This window comes from Mirounga leonina, unplaced genomic scaffold (genome assembly GCF_011800145.1).
Source record: "Mirounga leonina isolate KUSES-001 unplaced genomic scaffold, KU_Mleo_1.0 Mir_199, whole genome shotgun sequence".
Classification (NCBI taxonomy): domain Eukaryota; kingdom Metazoa; phylum Chordata; class Mammalia; order Carnivora; family Phocidae; genus Mirounga; species Mirounga leonina.
In genome coordinates, this window is record NW_023270498.1 from 2,675,029 (window position 1) to 2,697,178 (window position 22,150).

Sequence of the window (22,150 nt, forward strand, 5' to 3'; positions counted from 1 at the left end):
AAATATTTTATTTTATTTTAAATGCCTTTTTATCTCAGAAAAGTTGAAGACTCAGAAGGAATTGCAGAATTCGTACAGAGTCCCTGTGCACCCTTTACTCAGCTTCTCCCAATGATGCTGTGATTAATTTGGTCGTATATTACATGACAGTATCTCATTGGCAAAACCAGAAAGTTGATTTTGGTACAACCTTAACTCTGGGGTCTGTACCTATTTAATGATTAAAATGTTGGCATGTTACAGTTTACAGGAGAAATCGAAATTTACTTTAAAGTTAAAATGTGCCGGGTTGAAAATCATAAAGAAGATTGAAAAAAGAGCAGCTCAGATTTAGAGCAAATAAATTTGAAGTGAATATTAAATTTGTATTCACCTGATAAATACTTATTAAATCTATTATGCGTGGTGTTGTGTGAAGTACTTGCTGTACAATCCCTTTACACAATCCAGTGTGTTCTATGTAACTATAATGTTTGGGCTTTTTTTTATGTACTATGCACTTTACTTAAGTGACCTATTTGCTAAAAATGCTTAGACAAGATGACTCCTTGTAATAATTTTGTGATACATTCTTTTTCCACTTTGCACAGAAGCCTGGCCTTTTTTTATTATTCCTAAAATTGAAAAGCAGCTCTAGTTGAGCATCTGTCCACTTCGCTGTCTTTTAGGAACATGAACATTTCCTTCACATTAGGGGATGAATGTGGACTCTTGCTTGCTATGTTTTCTTTTTCTTTTTCTTTTTTTTGATTAAGATTTTATTTATTTTTTTGACAGAGAGATAAAGAGAGAACACAAGTAGGCAGAGAGGCAGGCAGAGGGAGAGGGAGAAGCAGGCTCCCCGCTGAGCAGGGAGCCCGACGTGGGGCTCGATCCCAGCACCCTGGGACCATGACCTGAGCCCAAGGCAGACGCTTCACCGACTGAGCCCCCCAGGTGCCCCGGACTCTTGCTCATTATTAATCGCGATGGCAGAAGTAAGATGTGTGGACCAGAGCTGACAGTGCAGCCTCAAGACCACATCTTCTGTTTCGACAGGTCTCTGACCTTTCTGTCTCTCTTGACTCTTCCATCTCCAGTTCTCAGTGTGACTTAACCCTTACTTCATCTTCCCAGGGGCCAGTCTGCCATCCAGGGCACACTCACATCCTCCAAGGACCTAGATGTTGAAAAAGAGCAGATAAGAGTGTTGAAAGGAAGAACCAGTGAAGACCTTCTTGTGTTACACAACCTTAGTAAAAGCTACGGAAGCTGCTTTAAGAGGACCACGGCTGTGCGAGGTATTAGTTTGGGCATACGAAGAGGAGAGGTAAGGACCCTCTGTTTGTACCCCTTTCTGTTACAAACCCACGTATCTCTGTGCATTGGCTTGTGTTAGGCTCAGGATATCTGCTGTCGGACCCAAGAGCCTTCAGATTTCTGGAATTTCTGCAAAAATCACTAGACACAGAATCTGAGTAGAGAGTCTATTGGCTCTTTCCCCAGCGAAAACTTTGCTGACTGATGGATGGGGTTTATTCTGTTTCGTAATGTTAAAAATTTCATGTGATTAAAGAGTTTTAATCGTTGTTTATGCTATGGGATGACATTTTATTGAGTACAAATACTTTATCAACCCAATTAATTCAGGGAACCTCTTCTAACTCTAACTCGGACTTCCATACTTTTTAACTGGCCAATTAAGCCCATCTACTAAAATGCTCCTTGGGAAAGGGAAAGAACACTCACCCCAAGGCAATAGCTCAGAATTTTTTTGCTCGGATATGGCATTAATTCTCGTAGAAATGTTTAATCAGAACTGAGAGAAGCCATGCAAATTGTTCCTGATTTGTGCTTAATTGCATAAAAAGAAATCAACTCTGAAAGTGATTACCTTTAATTAACTGTTAAAAATAAGAGGTACCTTGCATTCATATTGTTCCCAGCTCCTGAGAGGCTCGAGGCAGGTTACATGGTTACGTGATTGACGGCCATGCTGCACTGTGAGCAGAGAGCAGGTGTTTCAGAGAGGACTATTCGGAGGGAAAGAGAAGCCTGGGGACCAGTCTAAGTTGATCCAGGAGTATCCTTACGTGCTGCACTGTGGTTTGTGGCTGAAGAGGACTGTATGTGTCCTGAGGTCGGTGGGGCATCCCCGTTCAGCATCTTGAATGTGGTGAATGGTCATATACCATTCACCACATTCAATACGTACCTCAGGACACGCTGTCGCCAGGACTCTGGCTGAAGGAGTTTTTTGGTAGCTACTTTTGGCCACTCAACCCAAAGACTAACTCTGCAACCTTTGGCATCATATTGAACTATTTGTTTTACCTCTACTTCAAAAATCATTTTTAGTTTTGCTACTACCTGTCGGGGTAGTTTTAAGCTGAAGGGTAAGAGAAAAACTTGGAACACTTAATAAGGGAGGAGCTCCAGGGATCTGAGATGATCCGAGGTGCCACTTACATTTGAGTTCTGTTTGCTGGACTTTTTGTGAACGTGGTTTAAATACTCAGATGTGAAGTGCTTTGTAAGAGCCAGTGGAAGAGACAGAGAAGACTGAGCTATGTCCCCGTCCCTCTAGGAATGAATAACTGGGTAGGAAACGGAAGACCATGATCACGTAGCGTGTTAGGTAACGGCAAGGCGAGGGTAAAAGCGTGTGAACGGTACTGCCTTAGAGCTGTCAGTCCAGCTGGGTCCATGGGTCGGATGGTGGGAGAGATCCAGTCGAGACGGGGGGAAGCATGGCTATGAAAGCAGGTGGTAATTCAGGGAAGCACCTGTCATCCAGAGGTGCCACATAGGGTCCTGTGGTAATTAGGTAGGGCCAGCACCAGGAAAGCCAGAACAGGCACTTTCCCAAGATTCAAGGAGCAGGGAAGTCAGCTGCGGTCAATAGACAGAAAGCCAGCTGATGAACCACACAGACTCCGTCTCTACCACAGAATCTCTAGCTAAGAACATACTGACGAATAAAGACGAGGTCTAGAAAAGACAGCAAGAAGGCCATTTTTCACCTGGAATATAAGACAACATTGAACCAAACACCGCCCCCTCCCCCCCACCCCAAATGTTGATGCTGAGAGTCAGAGTTTAGAACTAACAGTTCTCTTCTTGACTCAAGTCAAGATCAGCCTAGAGTCTGAGTTGGGGGTGGGGAGAAGGGGAGGGAGAGTGGGGAGAATATTTTAAGAATGTACTTTATATTTTGAAGATTTTATTTATTTATTTATTTGAGAGAGAGAGAGCACACACACGTGAGTGCAGGCGGGGCAGAGGGAGAGAGAGAGAGAGAATCCTGAGCAGACTCTGCACTGAGCAGGGAGCCTGATGTGGGGCTCGATCTTACAACCTGAGATCATAACCTGAGCCAAAACCAAGATTCAGAAACTTAACCAACTGAGCCACCCAGGCACCCCGAGAACGTACTTTAAGCGGCGTCAAGAGGATAATGATTACAGTGATGTGAGTTTCAAGAACTTCCATCCTCCACAAAGGGACACAGTTAGGACCTTGTTGGGACCGCCCCCCAGAGGACGGGGGATCTCAGCACGATCCTGGTAGTTGGCATTCACTTCTCACCCTCTGGAGTGTTCCTTACACAGATTCACTCATCGCAGGTGATTGTCGACATGGTCACACCGCTCAGACACCACGATCATTTCCAGAGTGCTTTGTACAATCGTGTGGTTTTAAAGGTCTGGGATTATCAGAAACCAGAAATGTCGGCTCTGAGCTGGCTGCTCCTTCTCTCCTTTCAGTGCTTTGGGCTCCTGGGGCCCAACGGGGCTGGGAAGAGCACCACATTCAAGATGCTGAACGGGGATGCCCCACCGACCTCAGGACATGCCGTCGCCAGGACTCCCACAGGGTAAATCCAGATGCAGTCATTCTTGCTGCCTGACACACAGCCCGTGTCCCCTCAGTCCTGTGCCCAGAGTCTGAGATGCCACTTCCCTCCATATTTACCCTCCAGTTAGCTGCCAGGTGCCCCTTTTCAGACAGGGAAGAGCCTCCAGGGCCAATGAGATAAGCTCCCTACATCTGGCCACAGGGTCAAGGACATGTCTGCAGAAAGCACGCAGGGCTGACCTCTTTTGTGGCCCCCGATGGGCTCTGGGTGTCTGGTTGCTGACAGGTGAGTGGGAAACGGCCAGGGGCTGGCTCTTCTTGCTTCCCCAACAGATCCAGCTTCAAACACCCCCACCCATGGGACAGTGGCCCCAGAGGGCTACATGGTTTCCCTCTTTCACCACCCAGACCCCCTCTTTCAGGGGGTTGACAGCTTTGGGCTGGGGAGAGTATATGTATGAAAATCCAGACGGTGGCATCTGGGGAAGCAGGGAAAACATCTATTCCCCTTGCTGCAAATACTATGGAAGATTCTGGGTGTTCTGCATGCTGAAGACTGTCCGAGGCCACCGGGTCCTGTGGGGGCTCTCTGGGTAACCCCACAGAGTTTTATCTCCGTATGTCACTCCTAATGCGGCCAGTTAGGGTGCACATCACCCCATTCTCTGATTCCTTCCGAGCTGCACTGCTGACTTGGGGACATGTCCCCAGGGGTGTGGGTGCTGTCAGAGGTGTGGTCATCGAGTCGGATGAGGCGCTGACTTCTCTGTCCCTGCTCTGGTCAGGACCGTTAGAGGCTCTTGTCTCTCCAAAGAAGGAGAATCCTGGTTCCAAACCTCTCTGGAGGCCAGATTGGCTGCTTGCTTCTTGCTCTAAGTTTGCCCGAGGAGCTGACTTGCCCCAATTGCACTAATTAAAATCTCCCACTTGCAAGTTTAGGGCTCTTTCCGGGCGAGCCTTCCACGTGCCATCATGTGAGTCCCAAAACAGATGTTTCCATGGCTCCCTCTATACGCACACTTCTTCCTTTCCGTACCAGATTATAAGGTCCCTGGCATATATCTTTTTTTTCTACTGCAGCAAATTCACTGCAACTTGACAATGTCGATAATAGATTTCGGACGTCCGTTGCTCAACTTACATAAGGAAAACCATGTCCTCGGAAGGTCCTTCTATAAATAGCTCCCGTCTGAGTACCATAGTTGATTTCATAGCCTGTCTGTTGGGGTCACAGAGTCACTTTTAAGTATGCCTGGAAATAATGCGCTTGAGATTTGTATATATGGGTTCAAATAGAGTAATTGAAAAAAAGTTGTTCAAAAATATTAAAATCTCCCATGAATTGGCTAACTCTTTGCGTCGACAAATACTTATTGTCCTTCTATGATGTGCCAGGCAGTGGGAAATTTTCTTGGACTCTTAAAATGCAGTGTTAATATTTACATGTCTCCTGCTGGGTGTAATTTAGACATACATTCATATCTGTGTGTATGTATCTGATTTTTAAAAAAGATTTTATTTGAGAGAGAGAGAGAGGGTGAGAGAGCAAACATGAGCAGGTAGAGGGGCGGAGGGCGAGGCAGAAGCAGAAGCAGACCCCCAGCTGAGCAGGGAGCCCGATGCTGGACCCGATCTCAGGACCCTGAGATCATGACCTGAGCCGAAGACAGACACTTCATCAACTGAGCCACCCAGGTGCCCCTATATCTAATTTTATCTATTATCTGTGTGTGAAGTATGGGTGATTAAATGTGGTGTTTGTGTGGAGAGATGCATATCTTAAAATCAGACAAGAATATAAAGATCATTTATTTGGTATGCTTCATTTACATTATTCCATGAGCATCTCCCAATCCCCTTCCATAATAGTTATTGTTTTAATTTTTTACAAATCTGGTGGGCATGAAATATTATTGTTAAATTAATTTGCACTTCTTTGATTATTCATGAACTTGAGTGCTTTTCCCACATTTATTTGTTTGGTAGGTTTCCTTCCTGCCAATTTCCTGTCATGCCCTTTGTCCTTTTCTCTATAAGGTTGTCTGTCTTTTGGTTACTCATTAATGTAAGAGTGTTTCATACATTCAACTGGAGATTAATCTTTTTTTTTATTCTAATTTTTATTATTTTTAAAATTTTTATTTTTAAAATTTTATTTAAATTCAAGTGTAATATTGGTTTCAGGAGTAGAATTTAGTGATTTGTCACTTAGGTATAACACCCTGTGCTCATCCCAACACATGCCCTCCTTAATGCCCATCACCCAGTTACCCCATCCCTCCAGCAACCCTCAGTTTGTTCTCTATCGTTAAGAGTCTCTTATGGTTTGCCTCCCTCTGTTTTCATCTTATTTTAGTTTTCCTTCCCTTCTTCTACGTTCATCTGTTTTGTTTCTTAAATTCCACATCTGAGTGAAATCATGTATTTGACTTTGTCTGACTTATTTCACTTTGCATAATACCCTCTAGTTCCATCCTCATCATTGCAAATGACAAGATTTCATTCTTTTTGATGGCTGAATAGTATTTCAGCCAATGAAATACTACACTGCATATAGAAGTATATACAATGTATATATACACCACGTATGTACATTGTGTGTGTGCATATATATATCTATATACATCTTTATCCACTCATCAGTCGATGGACATTTGGGCTGCTTCCATAGTTTGACTATTGTGGACATTGCTGCTATAAACATTAGGGTGCATGTGCCCCTTCAAATCAATATTTTTGCATCCTTTGGGTAAATACCTAGTAGTGCAGTTACTGGATCGTAGGGTAGCTCTATTTTTAACTTTTTGAGGAACCTCCTTACTCTTTTCCAGAGTGACTGCACCAGTTGGCATTCCCACCAACTGGAAACTAATCTTTTGCATGTTTTATGTGTTTTAAGAATTACCTTTCAGGGAGCATTGGGTGTCATGCGCAAACAACGAATCATGGAACACTACATCTAAAACTAATGATGTAATGTATGGGGATTAACATAAGAATAAAAAAAAAGAATTACCTTTCAGTGGTACCTTGAATTTTAACTTTGTTTTATAAGTTTGTGTGTGTAGATATTTGCAGTTTTGATGAAGCCAATTTTTCATTTTTTTCCCTTGTTATTTCTTATTCTTTGAATCTTAAGAAATTCTTCTCTTTCTAAGGTCATAAAGCTTAACATTCTTGTATTTAATTTATATTTAGAGTTTATATTTAGAAACACTGTGTGGTAGAAATATAATTTGATGTTTTTCCTTTTTTTCAAATATATTTATTTATTTTTTATTTTTAGAGAGAGTGAGAGAGAGCAGGGGGAGAGGGGCAGAGGGAGAGACAGAATCCCAAGAAGACTCCAGGCTCAGCTCAGCACAGAGCCCCACGCAGAGCTCGATCCCATGACCCTGAGATCATGACCTGAGCCGGAATCAAGAGTCTGATGCTCAACTGACCGAACCACCCAGGCGCCCCTTGATTTTTTTCTATCCTGAGTTCCAGTTTGCTTAATGCCATTTTTTCACCACGGTGTCTTCTTGTCCATCAGTTGGAAGCACTTCTGTATATACCATGTGCTCAATATGCTGGGGCTCTCGGCCTTGCTTTCTCTTGCTTCGTGATGCATCCCACATGGCTTCCCTGCCTGTCTGTCTTCCGAGTTCTTGATTTTCAGAATTGTTTGAACTCTTTTGGGACCTTTTTATTATTTTTATTAGGATCATTTTACCACTCACTATAAAAATGTCACATTATTTACATTTTGATTGGGATTGCATCACATTTATACTATAATTTGAGGAAATTGAGATCTTGATGAAATTCTGTTTGCCTTTTCCACGACTCTAGTATATATAGACATTTATTTAGGTTGTTTAAAAAATAGCATTTATTTATTTATAAAAGATTTTATTTATTTATTTGAATTTATTAGAGAGAGAAGGAAGGAGCACTAGCAGGTGGAGGGGCAGAGGGAGAGGGAGAAGCAGACTCCCCACTGAGCAGGGAGCCCAACTCGGGACTCAATTCCAGCACCCTGAGATCATGACCTGAGCCGAAGGCAGATACTTAACCCACTGGCCCATCCAGGCACCCTAAAAGATACATTTAATTACACTTTGTAGTTTTCTTTACAGAGTGCATGCATATCTTTTTTAGATTTATTCATCCAGATGAATTTGTCTCTATCAGGAAGTATTTAATCTCTTAATTGTTTGTTCTTTTGAATTTCTTCTCGTTAGATTTTCTCATAGCTTGGAACTCCGCTAGCTGGGCTCCCAAGTGAGTGTGTTAGTGTGTTTTGCGTTTGCTCTCTCTTTTCCTATGTGTCACCTTCTGTCAGTTGGGTGCTTCCTTCCCCTCTTGATTCTCCAGCTTTCCCATGCAGAGCCAGGTCTTGTGTTGAAGGATTTGGGGTCCCAGCCTGCAGCTAAAGGGGAGACTATCCCATTCCCAGTCACGGCACAGCTTCGTCTGGGTGCTGTGCTTCTGACCAGCCTGGAGGATGAGCAGCTTTCTTGTACCCCAGGTTCCCAGCCCGCTTCTCTCAGCCTCGTTCAGGAGAGGTGGAACTGTGCTGTAGACCCAGGTATCACACAACCTGGTTCTGGTCCCTCTTCATCAAACAGGAGTGCGTTTGGTCCCCATTACCTTGCAGGGGCCAGACTCCTAGCTGCTCTATGTAACTCAGATCGGAAACCCAGCAGGCAGTGGCTTGAGATGCTGCTCTAGGGTTCTTCTTGTTTCTAATGCCTGGAGATATTTGAGTGTGTGTTTCTTTTCTAGACACTAATTACATAGCCATGAATGAAGCAAATAAAATCTATTCACCATTTTTTGCATGTACAGGAAGACGCGTGTAAAGCATTGTGTCCACAATTTCCATTGAGATTTTAATTGCTTTTATGTTGCATTTATAGATTAATTTGGAAAGAACTAAAATTTTTATTCTGTGTCTTCTGCAAACCTTGCACTATCCAAGAACTCTCAAAATAATATGAAATGGCAGCACATCTACTGCTCACTAGGGTGGTAGTATTTCTGTTTTACTAAATGTGATGGTTTGAAAACCATGTACATATTATTTGTCTTGTTAGTGTTATTTTGTAATTTTATTTAAAGTTCTTTAAGGCAAATCTTAAATTTATCATTTTAGCATTCATACAAATGAACATTTTGTAGTTCTTTTTCTTTTGACATCTTGATGTCATTAATGAAAGATTTTTGATTACTGAGCTCTTCTTACCTTTCTGCAGTAAACTTAATTTTGTCATGGGTGTACATTTCCTTTTATTTACTAAATTTTGTGTAGAATTTTAAATTTATGATTCATAAGAAAAAGTAGTTTGCTGTTGAAAACTTTCATTTTCTAACCTTCTTGTTAAATTATTCCTATCTTTAATTTTTGTTGTAATTTTGACTATACTTTCTTAAAGACCTGTTTACTTAATTTAAAAATTTTAACTACTGCAGAGCGCCTGGGGGGCTCAGTCAGTTAAGCGTCTGCCTTTGGCTCAGGTCATGATCCCGGGGTCCTGGGATCGAGCCCTGCATGGGGCTCCCTGCTCAGCGAGGAGCCTGCTTGGAATTCTCTCTCTCTGCCCCCCCACCCCTCCACTCTGTCTCTTTCTCAATCTCTCTCAAATAAATAAATAATTTTTTTGGACATAATAAAAATAAATAAAATAATTTTAGACTTGCCAAAAAAATAAAAATTTTTTCACTACTTCTAACTTCTAACTAATTCTAACTTCTTGATTTGAGTGATTTTTAAAGTCTTCCTTCTCTAAATAAATTATCAAATCATTAAGTCTATAGATATGCTTCTTTGTCCAGCTCTACCTTGATCCTGAAAATGTAAAAAGTGGTATTATTGCTGTCACTGTCCTTTAAATGACATATATAATTTTGAGTTAATCTTTCAGAAAGTTTCATAGAGGAACATTTCTGATACTCAAAACCTATGTTTCTTGGTTTAATTTTTTAAAAAATTTCCTTTTAAGAAACTTTCCATTGAAGTATAAGTTACAAATAGGAAAGAAGTTCTCAAGGAATTTTTACAAAGCAAATACACTTTTATAATCTGTACCTAGCTCAGAAAGAACCAGACTGATACCCCTTAGACCCTTCAGATCCTAGAGTAACTCCTAGCCTGTTTTTTTTTTTTTTTTTTTTAGAGAGGGAGAGAAAGGGGGAGAGGCGTGGAAGGAGAGAGAGAATCTCAAGCAGACTCCCCGCTAAGTGCAGAGCCCCATTCAGAGCTCAGTCTCATGACTCTGAGATCATGACCCGAGCCCAAATCAAAGAGTTGGATGCTTAACCGGCTGAGCCCCCAGGTGCCCCCTGATTTTTTTAATGTAGCTTAGTATATTATTATAAGATCAACACTTTTCTAACCAAGACTCAGGCTAACTAATAGAATTTTGACTGCTAACCCAGAGCCACTCTGTGTGCCCATAGCAATTACTACCTCTTTCTAGAAGATTCTGTACAGCTTTATCACCCAAGATTGTCCCTAGACGCCATTTGTAAAGACTCAATACAACTTTCACGTCTCTCAGTCTGCAGGTCTCCCTCCATCTCTTTCTTTTCCTTACAATCCTCGTGTTGATCCCACGCCATTGAACTAGGAGAGAGAGCTGTCTGTAGGCTTTGCTGGTTGAGTACAGACGGTGAAATTTCACATGCTTCTCTGTCCTCTTTCTTGCAAGGCGCAGCTGGATCCGGAGGCTTAATCAGGCTCAGGTTCCTATTTAAACATGTTGACCACTTTATTATGTAGTTAAACTACATGACTTAGGCATGAGTCAGTAGGAGGTAGTGTTGTTTACTTTCCTCAGGGGCACATCCTGTCTGGTTCTCACTCTGTACTTATTTATTTATTACTGAAATATAATTGACATATAATATTGTGTTGGTTTCAGATGTACAATGTACATACAGATGTCAATAGTTTTTTTTGTTTGTTTTAAAGATTTTATTTATTTTTTTTGTCAGAGAGAGAGAGCACAAGCAGGGGGAGCGGCAGGCAGAGCAGGTAGAGGGAGAAGCAGGCTCTCTGCCAAGCAAGGAGCCTGATGTGGGACTCGATCCCAGGACCCTGGGATCATGACCTGAGCCGAAGGCAGACGCTTAACTGACTGAGCCACCCAGGCGTCCCCAGATGTCAACAGTTTTGATGCCTCATGCCGGGGTTAATGCATTCTTTCTGTGGGGGCTACAAGACAGTGATATTCCAACTCTTAGCTTTAGTTTTCATTGACTAGCTGGGATAATTTGATACAGAGTTGCTTTTACCACATTTTATTTGATTACTCAGAGTATATAGTTAATATTAAAAATGACAGAAGGATGCTTGTTATTTACCGTTTTTATTTACCCATTTTTCCAGATAATCAGTTTCCAGCCATCCTCAGAGGTGGAAAAATTAGGGTTGGTTTGTTGTAGGTAATGCCATTCCGGTTTCATTCTGACAGATGTGGAATACATCACAGAGTTTTCTTGGTGCCTGTTTTCCCCTTTTCCTTCTTAGAATCTCTGTTTTCCTGCCTCTCCCATTTCCCGCTTGTCTGGTTTCCTCCCCTGTATACTAGGAAGGATAACTCACAGGTTTGAATGGAATGTGCTGAGATCTTCTGTAAAAGCCACCTTGTCCAATAACAGGCATGGACTCTCATTTAAGAAATATTTGCTTTCCTAACTTAAATGAAGACGTTGGAGACTTGAAAACATGCCCCACTCCAAGTGCTACATGCTTACCCATTATGCTGAGTTGACTTTTTTTAAAGGATTTTATTTATTTATTTGAGAGAGAGACAGACAGACACAGCATGAGCAGGAGGGGCAGAAGGAGAGGGAGAAGGAGAGAGAATCCCAACCAGACTCCAAGCTGAGCATGGAGCCTGATGCAGGGCTCTATCTCATAACCCTGAGATCATGACCTGAGCCGAAACCAAGAGTTGGGACGCTTAACCGACTGAACCACCCAGGCATCCCTGTCTGTGTTGGCTCTTTACTGTTGTAATTGCTGCGTCTATGGGCAGAGAATACAATTATTCTTTGGTTGGTCTGTGTCAATCGATAAAATGTCAGTATTTGGAACTATCGTGTTCAATAGCAGGAAATAGAACTGATGAGTTGGGTGAGTGTTTAAGGTATGTGTGATCCTGGTGAAGACTCTGAAAGGGAATCCCATGTACGGAATAGAAGCTGTCAAGTTACTATGCTATTGATTTTCCCTGCAATTGTAGAAGGAAGAAGGTGTTGTTTTGTTTCTTGGGTGGTGTGCGTGTGTGCGTGCGTGAGTGTGTGTGTGTGTGTGTGTGTGTGTTTCCCTAACTTCTCTATTTACCAGTACATATGGACAAAAGAATCCAAATTTCCAAAGCAAACAAAAAATATATGGTCTGTTTTCCTCATCCCTGGAAGCCTGACTCTTGTTCATAATTCCATCCAATCGTTTGTAAACTAATTGGAAAATGAAATTCAAATAGCTGTTCTTGAAAGAAAGAATACATTTACATCTCCTTAATGGCCTGCAAGTCCCTTATTATACTACATGTCTGTGTAATTAGTTTAATTATAACTAAATCACACTTGCATTAATTATATTTTTAACCTTGATTATTTGTAATGTTAATTGCACATTGGTATTCAAGGACTTAAATGGGTAATTAGAACACAATGGAATTTTTAACTATATAGAGAGCCGGTATACGTCTTCCTGCCCATGAAACTTATAACTTACTGCTACCTAATTGAATACATTGATACAGTCATTCATTATTTTAAGGTCCCCTTTGTGTCTTTTTTGAGGTTATATTATCAGGAACAGGGCTCTTTTCATTCCTTGTTTAATTCATTAACATCTATGAACGCGTGTCCTCAAATTTGAGATGTCTACAGAATTTCATAACTGACCATTATAATTTGGTTTAAATTATCTTGAGCTTCTGGTACAATGCCAGTGGTCACAGATGGGAAGACTGCAGGCCAATGATCACATGCGTTTTTATTTGGCCAGTACAGTGCATGCATTTTGGGATTGGACTGCACTTGGTCAGAATGTAGACTTCCTAGTTTTTCACAGTCCCCACCCCTCCATATCGCCTCACTTCTGACACCATCAGATGTGTAGGTGGACCGTTTGTGGCCCCTAGACAGAATAAATGCTAATCACGGTAGTTACAATGTACTGTGACTCTGGGGTTCACCAAGCGTTATGCTCCGTGAGGGGCTTGGTGTTTCTGATCTCATCTGACAGTTTTAACAGCCTGGGGGAGAGGACCTCATCCTGACTGAACTGATCAGGAATCTCAGGTGCAGGGCATTACGTGGTGTGCCCGAAGTTGAATTCTGAAAAGGGGCAGAGGATCTGAATCCGAGTTTTCAGCATAGAACTTACCAGGTCGCTTACTGTTGGAATTCAGGCCAGAGTCTGTGTAACTGGAGTATCCCAAGGACTAAGGAGCTGCGTCTGAGCCAGCTGATGCTGGCCTGGCCCTTCCTGGAAGCGAATCAGACTCTGGAAGTTTCCAGAGAGATAAGTTGTGCAGCCTTACCACGAGGCCGTCACCCCTCGGTCCTGGCTGCGAGGGAGGGACAGTCTCTGAAAGGCTCGGGTATGTTAGTCCTGGGGCCTGCCAGCCCTTCGTACTCTGTGTGTCGCGTGAGTTTATAAACGTGAAGTTGCTAGGAGCATTGTGTTTGCAGGCTGCGTCCGCTTTGTGCTGGTCCTGCTGACTTATGATTATCCACAGATAAATATTTACGTGGTGAAAAGGAAACCAAACAAACCCCAAGCCCTATTTGCATATTTCCTTTCAATTCACCTCTCTTACCTGTTCTTGATCTGTTTTTTTTTTTTTTAAAGATTTATTGTTTATCTTAGAGAGAGAGCAGAAGCGGGGAGGAGGGGCAAAGGGAGAGGGAGAGGAGCAGACTCCCTGCTGAGCAGGAAGCCTAATGCAGGGTTCGATCCCAGGACCCTGGGATGAGCTGAAACCAAGAGTCGGGTGCTCAACTGAATGAGCCACCCAGGTGCCCCTACCTGTTCTTGATCCTGATCCTTACTTTAGTAATTGGTAAGACTTTCACTCTGATCCCAATAATATACACATACATGTATATGTATATACATATATAAAATATTTCTTTCAAAAAGAGCTTATATATAGCAAGACTTTTACCTTTTCAGACATAGATACAGTCAGATTATGGTACTTATCTGAGTATGTATTGGCCATATATATGTGTGTGTATATACATGTGTGTGTGTGTGTGTATAATATAATAATATATAATATAATGTATGTAATTATATGTGTAATTTTTGTAGTAAAACACAGACGCTTTTATTTATACTTTAGAAGCAAACAGGCTGCCCACAAGGAATGGTCAGGAACCTTGAAGTGTAGCTCCTCCATTCATCTGTGTAAATCGTTTTTCTGGCCACAGAAGGTAACTTTTAACTTCCCTTTCAGAAACTTCACAACTTCGTGTATTTCAGGATACTTCTAACTTGGTAATAATGTTACCAAATTTCCCTGAGGCCATTACTTAATATTTCTCATAGGAAACCATGATGTTTCTCAAGCATACAATTAAGAAGATACTCATACCTGGACATTTTGTAGGGAAACTGCAGAATCCAAATACACAGACAAGATCTTAAGGAAAGAAGAGAGAAAAAGACCATAAAGAAGTAAAATTAGGCTTGTGCCTGTTCAAAATAGCAGCTACCAACCACTTGTGGCTTTGAAGCTTCATAAAGTTTTTTTTTTCATTTATTCGGTGGGGGAGGGGCAAAGGAGAGAGAATCCCAAGCAGACTCCATGCTGAGCCTGGAACCTGACATGGGGCTTGATCGCACGACCCTGAGATCATGACCTGAGCTGAAATCAAGAGCCAGATGCTGAACCGACTGAGCCACCCAGGCGCCCCTAAGCTTCCATTTAAATACATTCACTTAGAAATCTAAGTCAGCGGGGTATATGAGTTTAACAGTGTCTGTTTCAGACAGATACAGAACATTTCCATGGTTGCAGGAAGTTCCCTTGGACTTGTGCTGAATTAAATGAATGGCCACCTCAGCAGCGAGACTATAAACAGGAAGAACAGAATGGCAGCTTGCGGGAAGGAGCTGGAAGGAAGCATTGACAGGTTAATGGTAGATGTATCCGGGTGGGGATTATGGATAGTTTTTATTTGTTCCTTGTTCCCTCCTTTCCTTTCCAAATCTTGTGTTATGATCCTGTGTTAAATTGTCAGGCAATTAAATGATAAGCAATAGAAAAACCTTTTAAGACACAGGCATTCTTGGGGCGCCTGGGTGGCTCAGTCGTTAGGCGTCTGCCTTCGGCTCAGGTCGTGATTTCAGGGTCCTGGGATTGAGCCCCGCATCAGGCTCCCTGCTCAGCAGAGAGTCTCCTTTTCTCTCTCCCTCTGCCCCTCCCCCTGCTCGTTCTCTCCCTCTTGCTTTCTCTCTCAAATAAATAAAATCTTAAAAAAAATAAAAGACAGGCATTCTCATCACATGTCAGACCAACATTTGGAGTCTGTTCCATTTTAATGCGTGCAGCTGGGACAGACCTTTTCTCTCCTCCCTCCCCCCTTGGATTCCTCCTGTCTTAAGTGATTACTATCAGAGAATTCATGTGAGCAATAACTATTAGGCACTGTAATACCATCACATTGCTAAGTATTCTGGGCATCACACTTAGGAACTTATACAGATTACTCTGCTTCATTTAAACCACCGTAATGCCAATATTACAAAAAAGGCATAGGACTCATTTATTGCTTATAAAAGCCGTATTTTTCTTTAGACTAACATGAATCACAGATTAGAGTAATTTAAGTCATAACCTCACCAACTAGGAATTACTTGAAAATTTGTTTCTCTCCCATTTTAAATTAAATGGCAATTTGCAATACTAATACTGACCTAGGGAAACAATGAAGGGAAATCGTCTATAATCTTACATGAAGGCGATTATTATTCTTGTAGTCCCAGTTTTGGAAAAAAAATTCTGTCATCTATCCATATCTATCTATCTTCTATCTACCTATCTATCATCTATCTATCTTCTATCATCTCTCTTTCATCTATCATGTGTGTATGCATTATATATGTATCTATCGATAATTTATACGTACCCATCTATCATGCATATATGTATTATGCCTGTGTGTATCTACCTCTGTTTATCACGTCTCTGTCATCTATGACTTACCTGTCTGTCCTGCACACACACATAGACACGTTGCCACAATCATATTAACTGTTCATTCGTTTCATCCTGGTTTCCAGTTTTCACATCTTATCAGGAGTGTTTATCATTCGTGATGCACAGATTACATACTGATGCTCCCTTCTATTCCACTGGATTTCTATGTCTACATGTACTGAGCCATTTCTCTATCATACAATTATATTCTTTTTTTTAATCTTACCTCATTTTTTTAAAGATTATTTATTTGAGAGAGGGAGAGAGAGCAGGGAGGAGGGGCAGAGGGCAGAGGGAGAGGGAGAATCTTAAGCAGGCTCCACACCCAGCTTGGAGCCCAGTGTGGGGCTCGATCTCGTGACCCTGAGATCACGACCTGAGCTGAAATAGAGTCAGACACCTAACCGACTGACCACCCAGGCGCCCCTCACACAGTTATATTCTTACTTGAATTTCCCTGTCTTGAAGCAAAGTGTCTCTTGGATCCAGCCCTCTTACTCTGTAGAGAGTAACAGAGTAAGAGTGTTGTCACAGAGACGGTGTTGTCTGCTGTGTGGAGGGGCTAGACATGGCAGAGGGCACAGAGCAGCCGTCAGCCTGACTTCAGGGGGCAGGCCAGATCGTCACTGGACACTGACGGCTTCCAGGAGATGCACAGTGCCTTCTGCCTCAAGCTTCCCGGCAGAGGGAGTACCTTGAGCTCAGAGTCTAGAAGCTTGGTTCTGTGCACATCTTACCTGTCCGTGTAGATGGACATCTGCTAACATCTGCTAACATATTACCTTAGATGGGGTCTCTGCCATTCGGGGTGTCTTTCTGACTCATGACCAACAGAGCTGTTGCACTGCTAGGGCTGAGAATGTCATTTCATTCATTCATTCATTCATTCATTCATTCATTCATTCATTCATTCATTTTTGAGAGAGAGAGCGTGAGCAGGGAAGGAAGGGCAGAGGAAAAGGAGAGAGAGAATCCTAAACAGGCCCCACGGTCAGCTCAGCACAGAGCCCCATGCAGGGCTCGATCCCACGACCCTGGGGTGATGACCTGAGCCAAAACCAAGAGCTGGACGTTTAATTGACTGAGCTACCCAGGCGCCCCTGTCATTTCTTTTGTTAATGGAAAATTCTTTCAGTATGTGAAGAACTGCTGACCTCTCACACGTAGTGTGTGGTGTAATTTATTATTTCGCACTGGGACTGTATCCTATAGTAACACACATCTTTCTGTGCTCCTACACTGACCTACCAGTGTAATTAAATCATCTTGGGTTATCTGTTTGTTTCATTACAAAGTGATATTAGAAAAACTCTGAAAATCCCCGGGCAGAGATATGTCCCTCAGCATTTTGTTAATTAAAGGATAATGTTCTCTGAAGACGAATATTGGAGGCAATTGCTTTCTTTCCTAGACGTTTAAACACGAAAGCTAGGTTGAGGTCATTGTCAATTTACAATCATTTTTCCCCGAGGTTATTCTAACATGGAACCCTGTTTTCTTTAATGAATAAAATAGGCTGCTGGGGGTAGGGGTTGGTAGGAACACCAACTTGATACATTTGATTTCCTTTGTCCAGAGATTGTCAGAAGCAGTCTCAAACTTAGAGGTTATCTGTTGAGCTGTATCAAAGTTCTAAGATGAGCTTTCAGTGTTAAAATCAGTTCATAGGGGTGCCTGGGTGGCTCAGTGGGTTAAGCGACTGCCTTCGGCTCAGGTCATGATCCTGGAGTCCTAAGATCGAGTCCCGCATCGGACTCCCTGCTCTACAGGGAGTCTGCTTCTCCCTCTGACCCTCCCCCTCTCATTCTCTCTCTTTCTCATTCTCCCTCTCAAATAAATAAATAAAATCTTTAAAAAATAAAAAAAAATAAAATCAGTTCATATATCGTCTAAACTCATTAGCTCTCCGTAGAAGTCCCCCATGGACACCCTTATTTCTACTGAGGGTGACCTCCCCCATGGTAACCAAGCTGTCCCCAACATCACATAGGATCTCTGATGCCTGTGATGTTCTCTGTGTTCCTTCTTTGACCCTATTTCTATATTCCCCATGTGCCCCTTTCACCTGGGGAGCTCCAGCATGAACATTAGGGTCAAGCGTGAACAAGTCTACAGCCACCCGTTGGGAAGATAGAGTTATTCTCAGCTCTGTCCCAAGTGACGCTTGACCATATCACCATTAACATATCCTGTCACATTGTGTTTCATTTTTCATCAGTAAGTTTGTTGGATCACGAACTCTCTGAAGATGTACTTAGTAGTTCCTCAATAAATGACTCAGCCCCTTCATCTTATGGGTGAAGAGCCAGAGTCCAGGCAGGTGAAGGGCTTGCCTCAGTCACATAGTGTGAAGTGAGCAGTGACTGTCTTCTCAGTCCCAGCACTCATTCCCTTGCTCCTTCTCTTTAACATCTGTGGATGGAAGTAAAAGGAACATGCCAGATACGGCGGGGCTGATGGTCAGCCTCACTCAGTTATGGCTTTGACAGGAGGATGCTAAGATTGGTTGAGAGTGTGGTCATTGACCTGGTGTACCTGTGGCTGAACAGCCCTAACCTAAGTAGAGGTCAGTATCTATCTCTTACACTGGCTTGAAAGACTTGGTTTCTCACATGAATGATAAGCTTCCTATCTTTACTTGTGTTTTATGTCTGATATATAACATTAATTTAAAAAATACTCCAACCAAAGCAGCATGATTAAATATGACTTGGTGGGGGGAAAGCAAAAAGAGTTTTTATTGACTTAAAAGTAAAATAGTCATTATTTTTCTCAATGTTGAATTGATCGTAGAATCTGTATGGATGCCACCCATGCAAATGGACATAGCTCATGTGACTTTTGGATTAATTTATGATCTAACTAGTTATGTTGGTGAAGGAAAATTGTGACCTTTGAGATTTATCCAAATAATAACGAAAGCTATCATACAGTGCCTTAATTGTCCCAAGACTTGCCATTGTATCTTTCTTGTGCAAAACAGACATTTATTCTCTTTGTTATTGTATACTGCACGCATAAGTCATGGTCTCCACCTTTGAGGATCATTCATGGGCAAGAGATGGATGGCATAGTGTGAAGTTTAAGTCTGAGGTCGGCAGGGAGACTCTCTAGGTCTAAGTCTTGGTCTTGCCACTGGCCGGCAATGTCAACTTGGGGAAATTGTTTGTCTTAGTGAAACGTTAGTTTGCTAGCTTTTAAAATGAGACAGTGATAGATGGAGATAATCTACCTCGAGGTCAAGTAGGGTGTGTGAGGACTAAGTGAGATCACCCATGTCTGGCATGTAATGAGTGCTCTGTGGACTTATTATTGCTGCCACATTGAAGTTTTGACCTTGAGGTGTCTAGGAAACAAGGAGAACATGGTGACTAGGTGGGATCTGCAACTTTCTGGTTCCTGGACGCTTTAATTCTCTGTCCTCTGCCTCTCAATCGCGCTCGTATATGGAGCACAGCTGAGATGTCTGGACCATGCTTGCCTACTGCAGAATGTCTGGATACTGACATGCAGCTTTTCCTGTCCTTTTAAAAATATCAAACGCTTTTTAGATTTTCTTTTCCTTTTATCTTTGAGCAGCAAATCCCTTAGAATAGTTGTAGGGTTTTTTGTTTGTTTTGTTTTGTTTTGTTTTTGTGGTGGTTTTCCTTTTTGCAGAGGATGACACCTGGGTGAATAACTGTGTGTGTGTGCGTGCGTGAGATAGAAAGTTTGCTGGGGTTGCCATCATAAATTACCACAGACGGAGTGGCTTAAGCAATAGAAATCTGTTTTCTCAGTTCTGGAGACGAGAAGTCCAGGGTCTAGGTGTGGACAGGGTTGGTTTCTCCCAGGGCCTCTCTCCTTGCCTGACAGACGGCTACCTTCTCACTGTGACCTCATCACGCGGCTCTCTCTCTGTGCGCATGCACCCCGGGTCTCCCCCTCTCTTATAAGGACACTAGTCCTACAGGGTCGGGGACCCAGTCATGACCTCATTTAACCTTGGTTACCTCTTTAAAGGCCCCATCTGCACATAATCTATAGTCCTGTTCCAATATTTCATATTCCCTACCTTGGGACAAGTCATGGATGCTGTGTGACCTCCCTGCTCAGGGGTCACCACCCGGCATCCTATGGTCACGTCGTAGTCATGTCCTAATGGAGGCTGTCCACTGGAGAAGAGCGTCCTTCTTTCTCTTCTCTCCCTGTCCTTCCCACTCTGTTCCACATTCCTCCCTTTCTTCCTCCCCTGTTCTGAAAAAGCGAAGAAGATCAGAGGCAGTACCAGGGAAATCCGTGTGCACTGGGACGTGAAGAGGCATCGCCCTCCGCTCTCTTTATGCCTCAGTATCCTCACGCCATATTTCACGTTGTCACTTCCTTGCGGGTGACGCGCATGCATGCTGCACTTTCTTCTGCACGAGACCTGGCGGAGCAAACTCGCAAACTCATAAACCTCTCACAGGGCAGCAGCAAGGGGTGTAGACGTGGTCTGTCGGTCGATAACTGAGCTAGGATAGTGCCCATGGACATAACGCTGTTCGTACCCATCCTCTGCATCCTCTGAACTAGGACGGGAGGCAGGCTTTCTGTGAGAACACAGAGAATGCAATTCTAGACACTTCCAAAGAACTGCAAAAACGAGCAAACTAGACGTAAACCACTGTTATGGTTAACATCTGCATGGGAGCAATGAACATGATCAACAATCTCAATTTCTTCCCAGATATCCCTCCCTTATGGTTGGGGATGAGATGCCTTCAGAGAGTTTGTCATCTCTCTTGATTCAGATGTTTTCATCTCTGCCTGGTGCGACTGGATAATGGGTAGGACGAACATTCCTCACCCAAGTAGGGATAATCACCCAGCATAAAAATTCTAGTTCCTTATTGGTTGGTTTGTTTATAGCTAAGTCCTTCCTTATAGATCTGTATCTTAATCAGGGATAGGGAGTAAGATAGGATTTAAATTTGAATTAAAATAAAAGCTTATCCCAAAACCATGTACTGAATGTCTATCTTTCCTTTATTGATTTGCAATGACTCACTTATTGTTTCATATATAATTAAGTATGTGCATATATACCTGATATGTTTGTGTGCTTAGAATTTCGAATTTGGAGGCACCTGGCTGGCTCAGTTGGTTGTGTCTGATTCTCGATTTCAGTTCAGGTCATGATCTCTGGGTCGTGAGATCGAGCACTGCACCCAGCTCCACGCTCAGTGCAGAGTCTGCTTGTCCCTCTTCCTCTTCACGTGCTCTCTCTTGCGCTCAAATAAATAAATAAATAAATAAATAAATAAATAAATAAAATCTTAAAAAGAATTTTGATTTGTTTGAATCTTCTGGGAAAATTCTACTCTATCTTTTTAAACTATAGTTTTATAATATGTCACTATCAAAGCAAGTCCCTTTATCATCAATTACCAGAGGTTTCCTGTTGTGAGACATACATATGATAAGAAGAATTGTAAACACGGTGAAAATATTCATAACTTTGAGCCTTCTCATACAGGACTTCAGTCTCACTTTCCACTTATTGCACATTCCTATAATAATCTCCATTAACTTGTAATGTGTTTTCCATATTTCTTGTTAGGGATACGCCTTTTGATTTTATGTGATTTGATGGTGCTGTGAATGGAATTTTCTTTCTCACATTTGTAGTTGGTTAATGTTGATAACTCAAGGGAGCTCTTTAATATTGCTTTTTAAAGTTGTGACCAGCCATTCTGTTGAATTCTTTTATTTGATCTAACATTTTCTTGGTTAAGTATCTTTGCTTTTCTCGGTAGACAAAAATATTACTCCCTAATTTCTAATATACCTGTTTTCATTATTTTATATGAATTTATTTGAACTTCTAGAATTATGCTTAAAGCTCCAGTGATGAAAGTATCTTTGGTAGTACTCCTTTTTGGCATTGTTTGAATAGGAATGATTGCTGATTTTATCTGATATTTCTAAATCATGGATGTCAGTGATCTTCTTTTTTTCATCCTTTGAATTATCTTATTTTTCACGTATTTTTAAAAGGAATACATACACACACTGGTTAACTCATTATTCAGAATTTATACTATTATGGTTACAGTTGAGCCCTGAAATATGACATATCC

General features: G+C 42.0%; 1 protein-coding gene across 1 annotated transcript in view; it reads left to right on the forward strand.

The window, feature by feature from the left end:
- Window positions 1-22,150, forward strand: part of ABCA13 (ATP binding cassette subfamily A member 13) — a 372,949-nt gene that overhangs the window by 287,785 nt on the left and 63,014 nt on the right. The window contains exons 54-55 of the mRNA XM_035026542.1: window positions 1,117-1,309; window positions 3,747-3,856. Coding sequence (XP_034882433.1) covers window positions 1,117-1,309; window positions 3,747-3,856 — 303 coding nt within the window. The remainder of the gene's footprint in view (window positions 1-1,116; window positions 1,310-3,746; window positions 3,857-22,150) is intronic.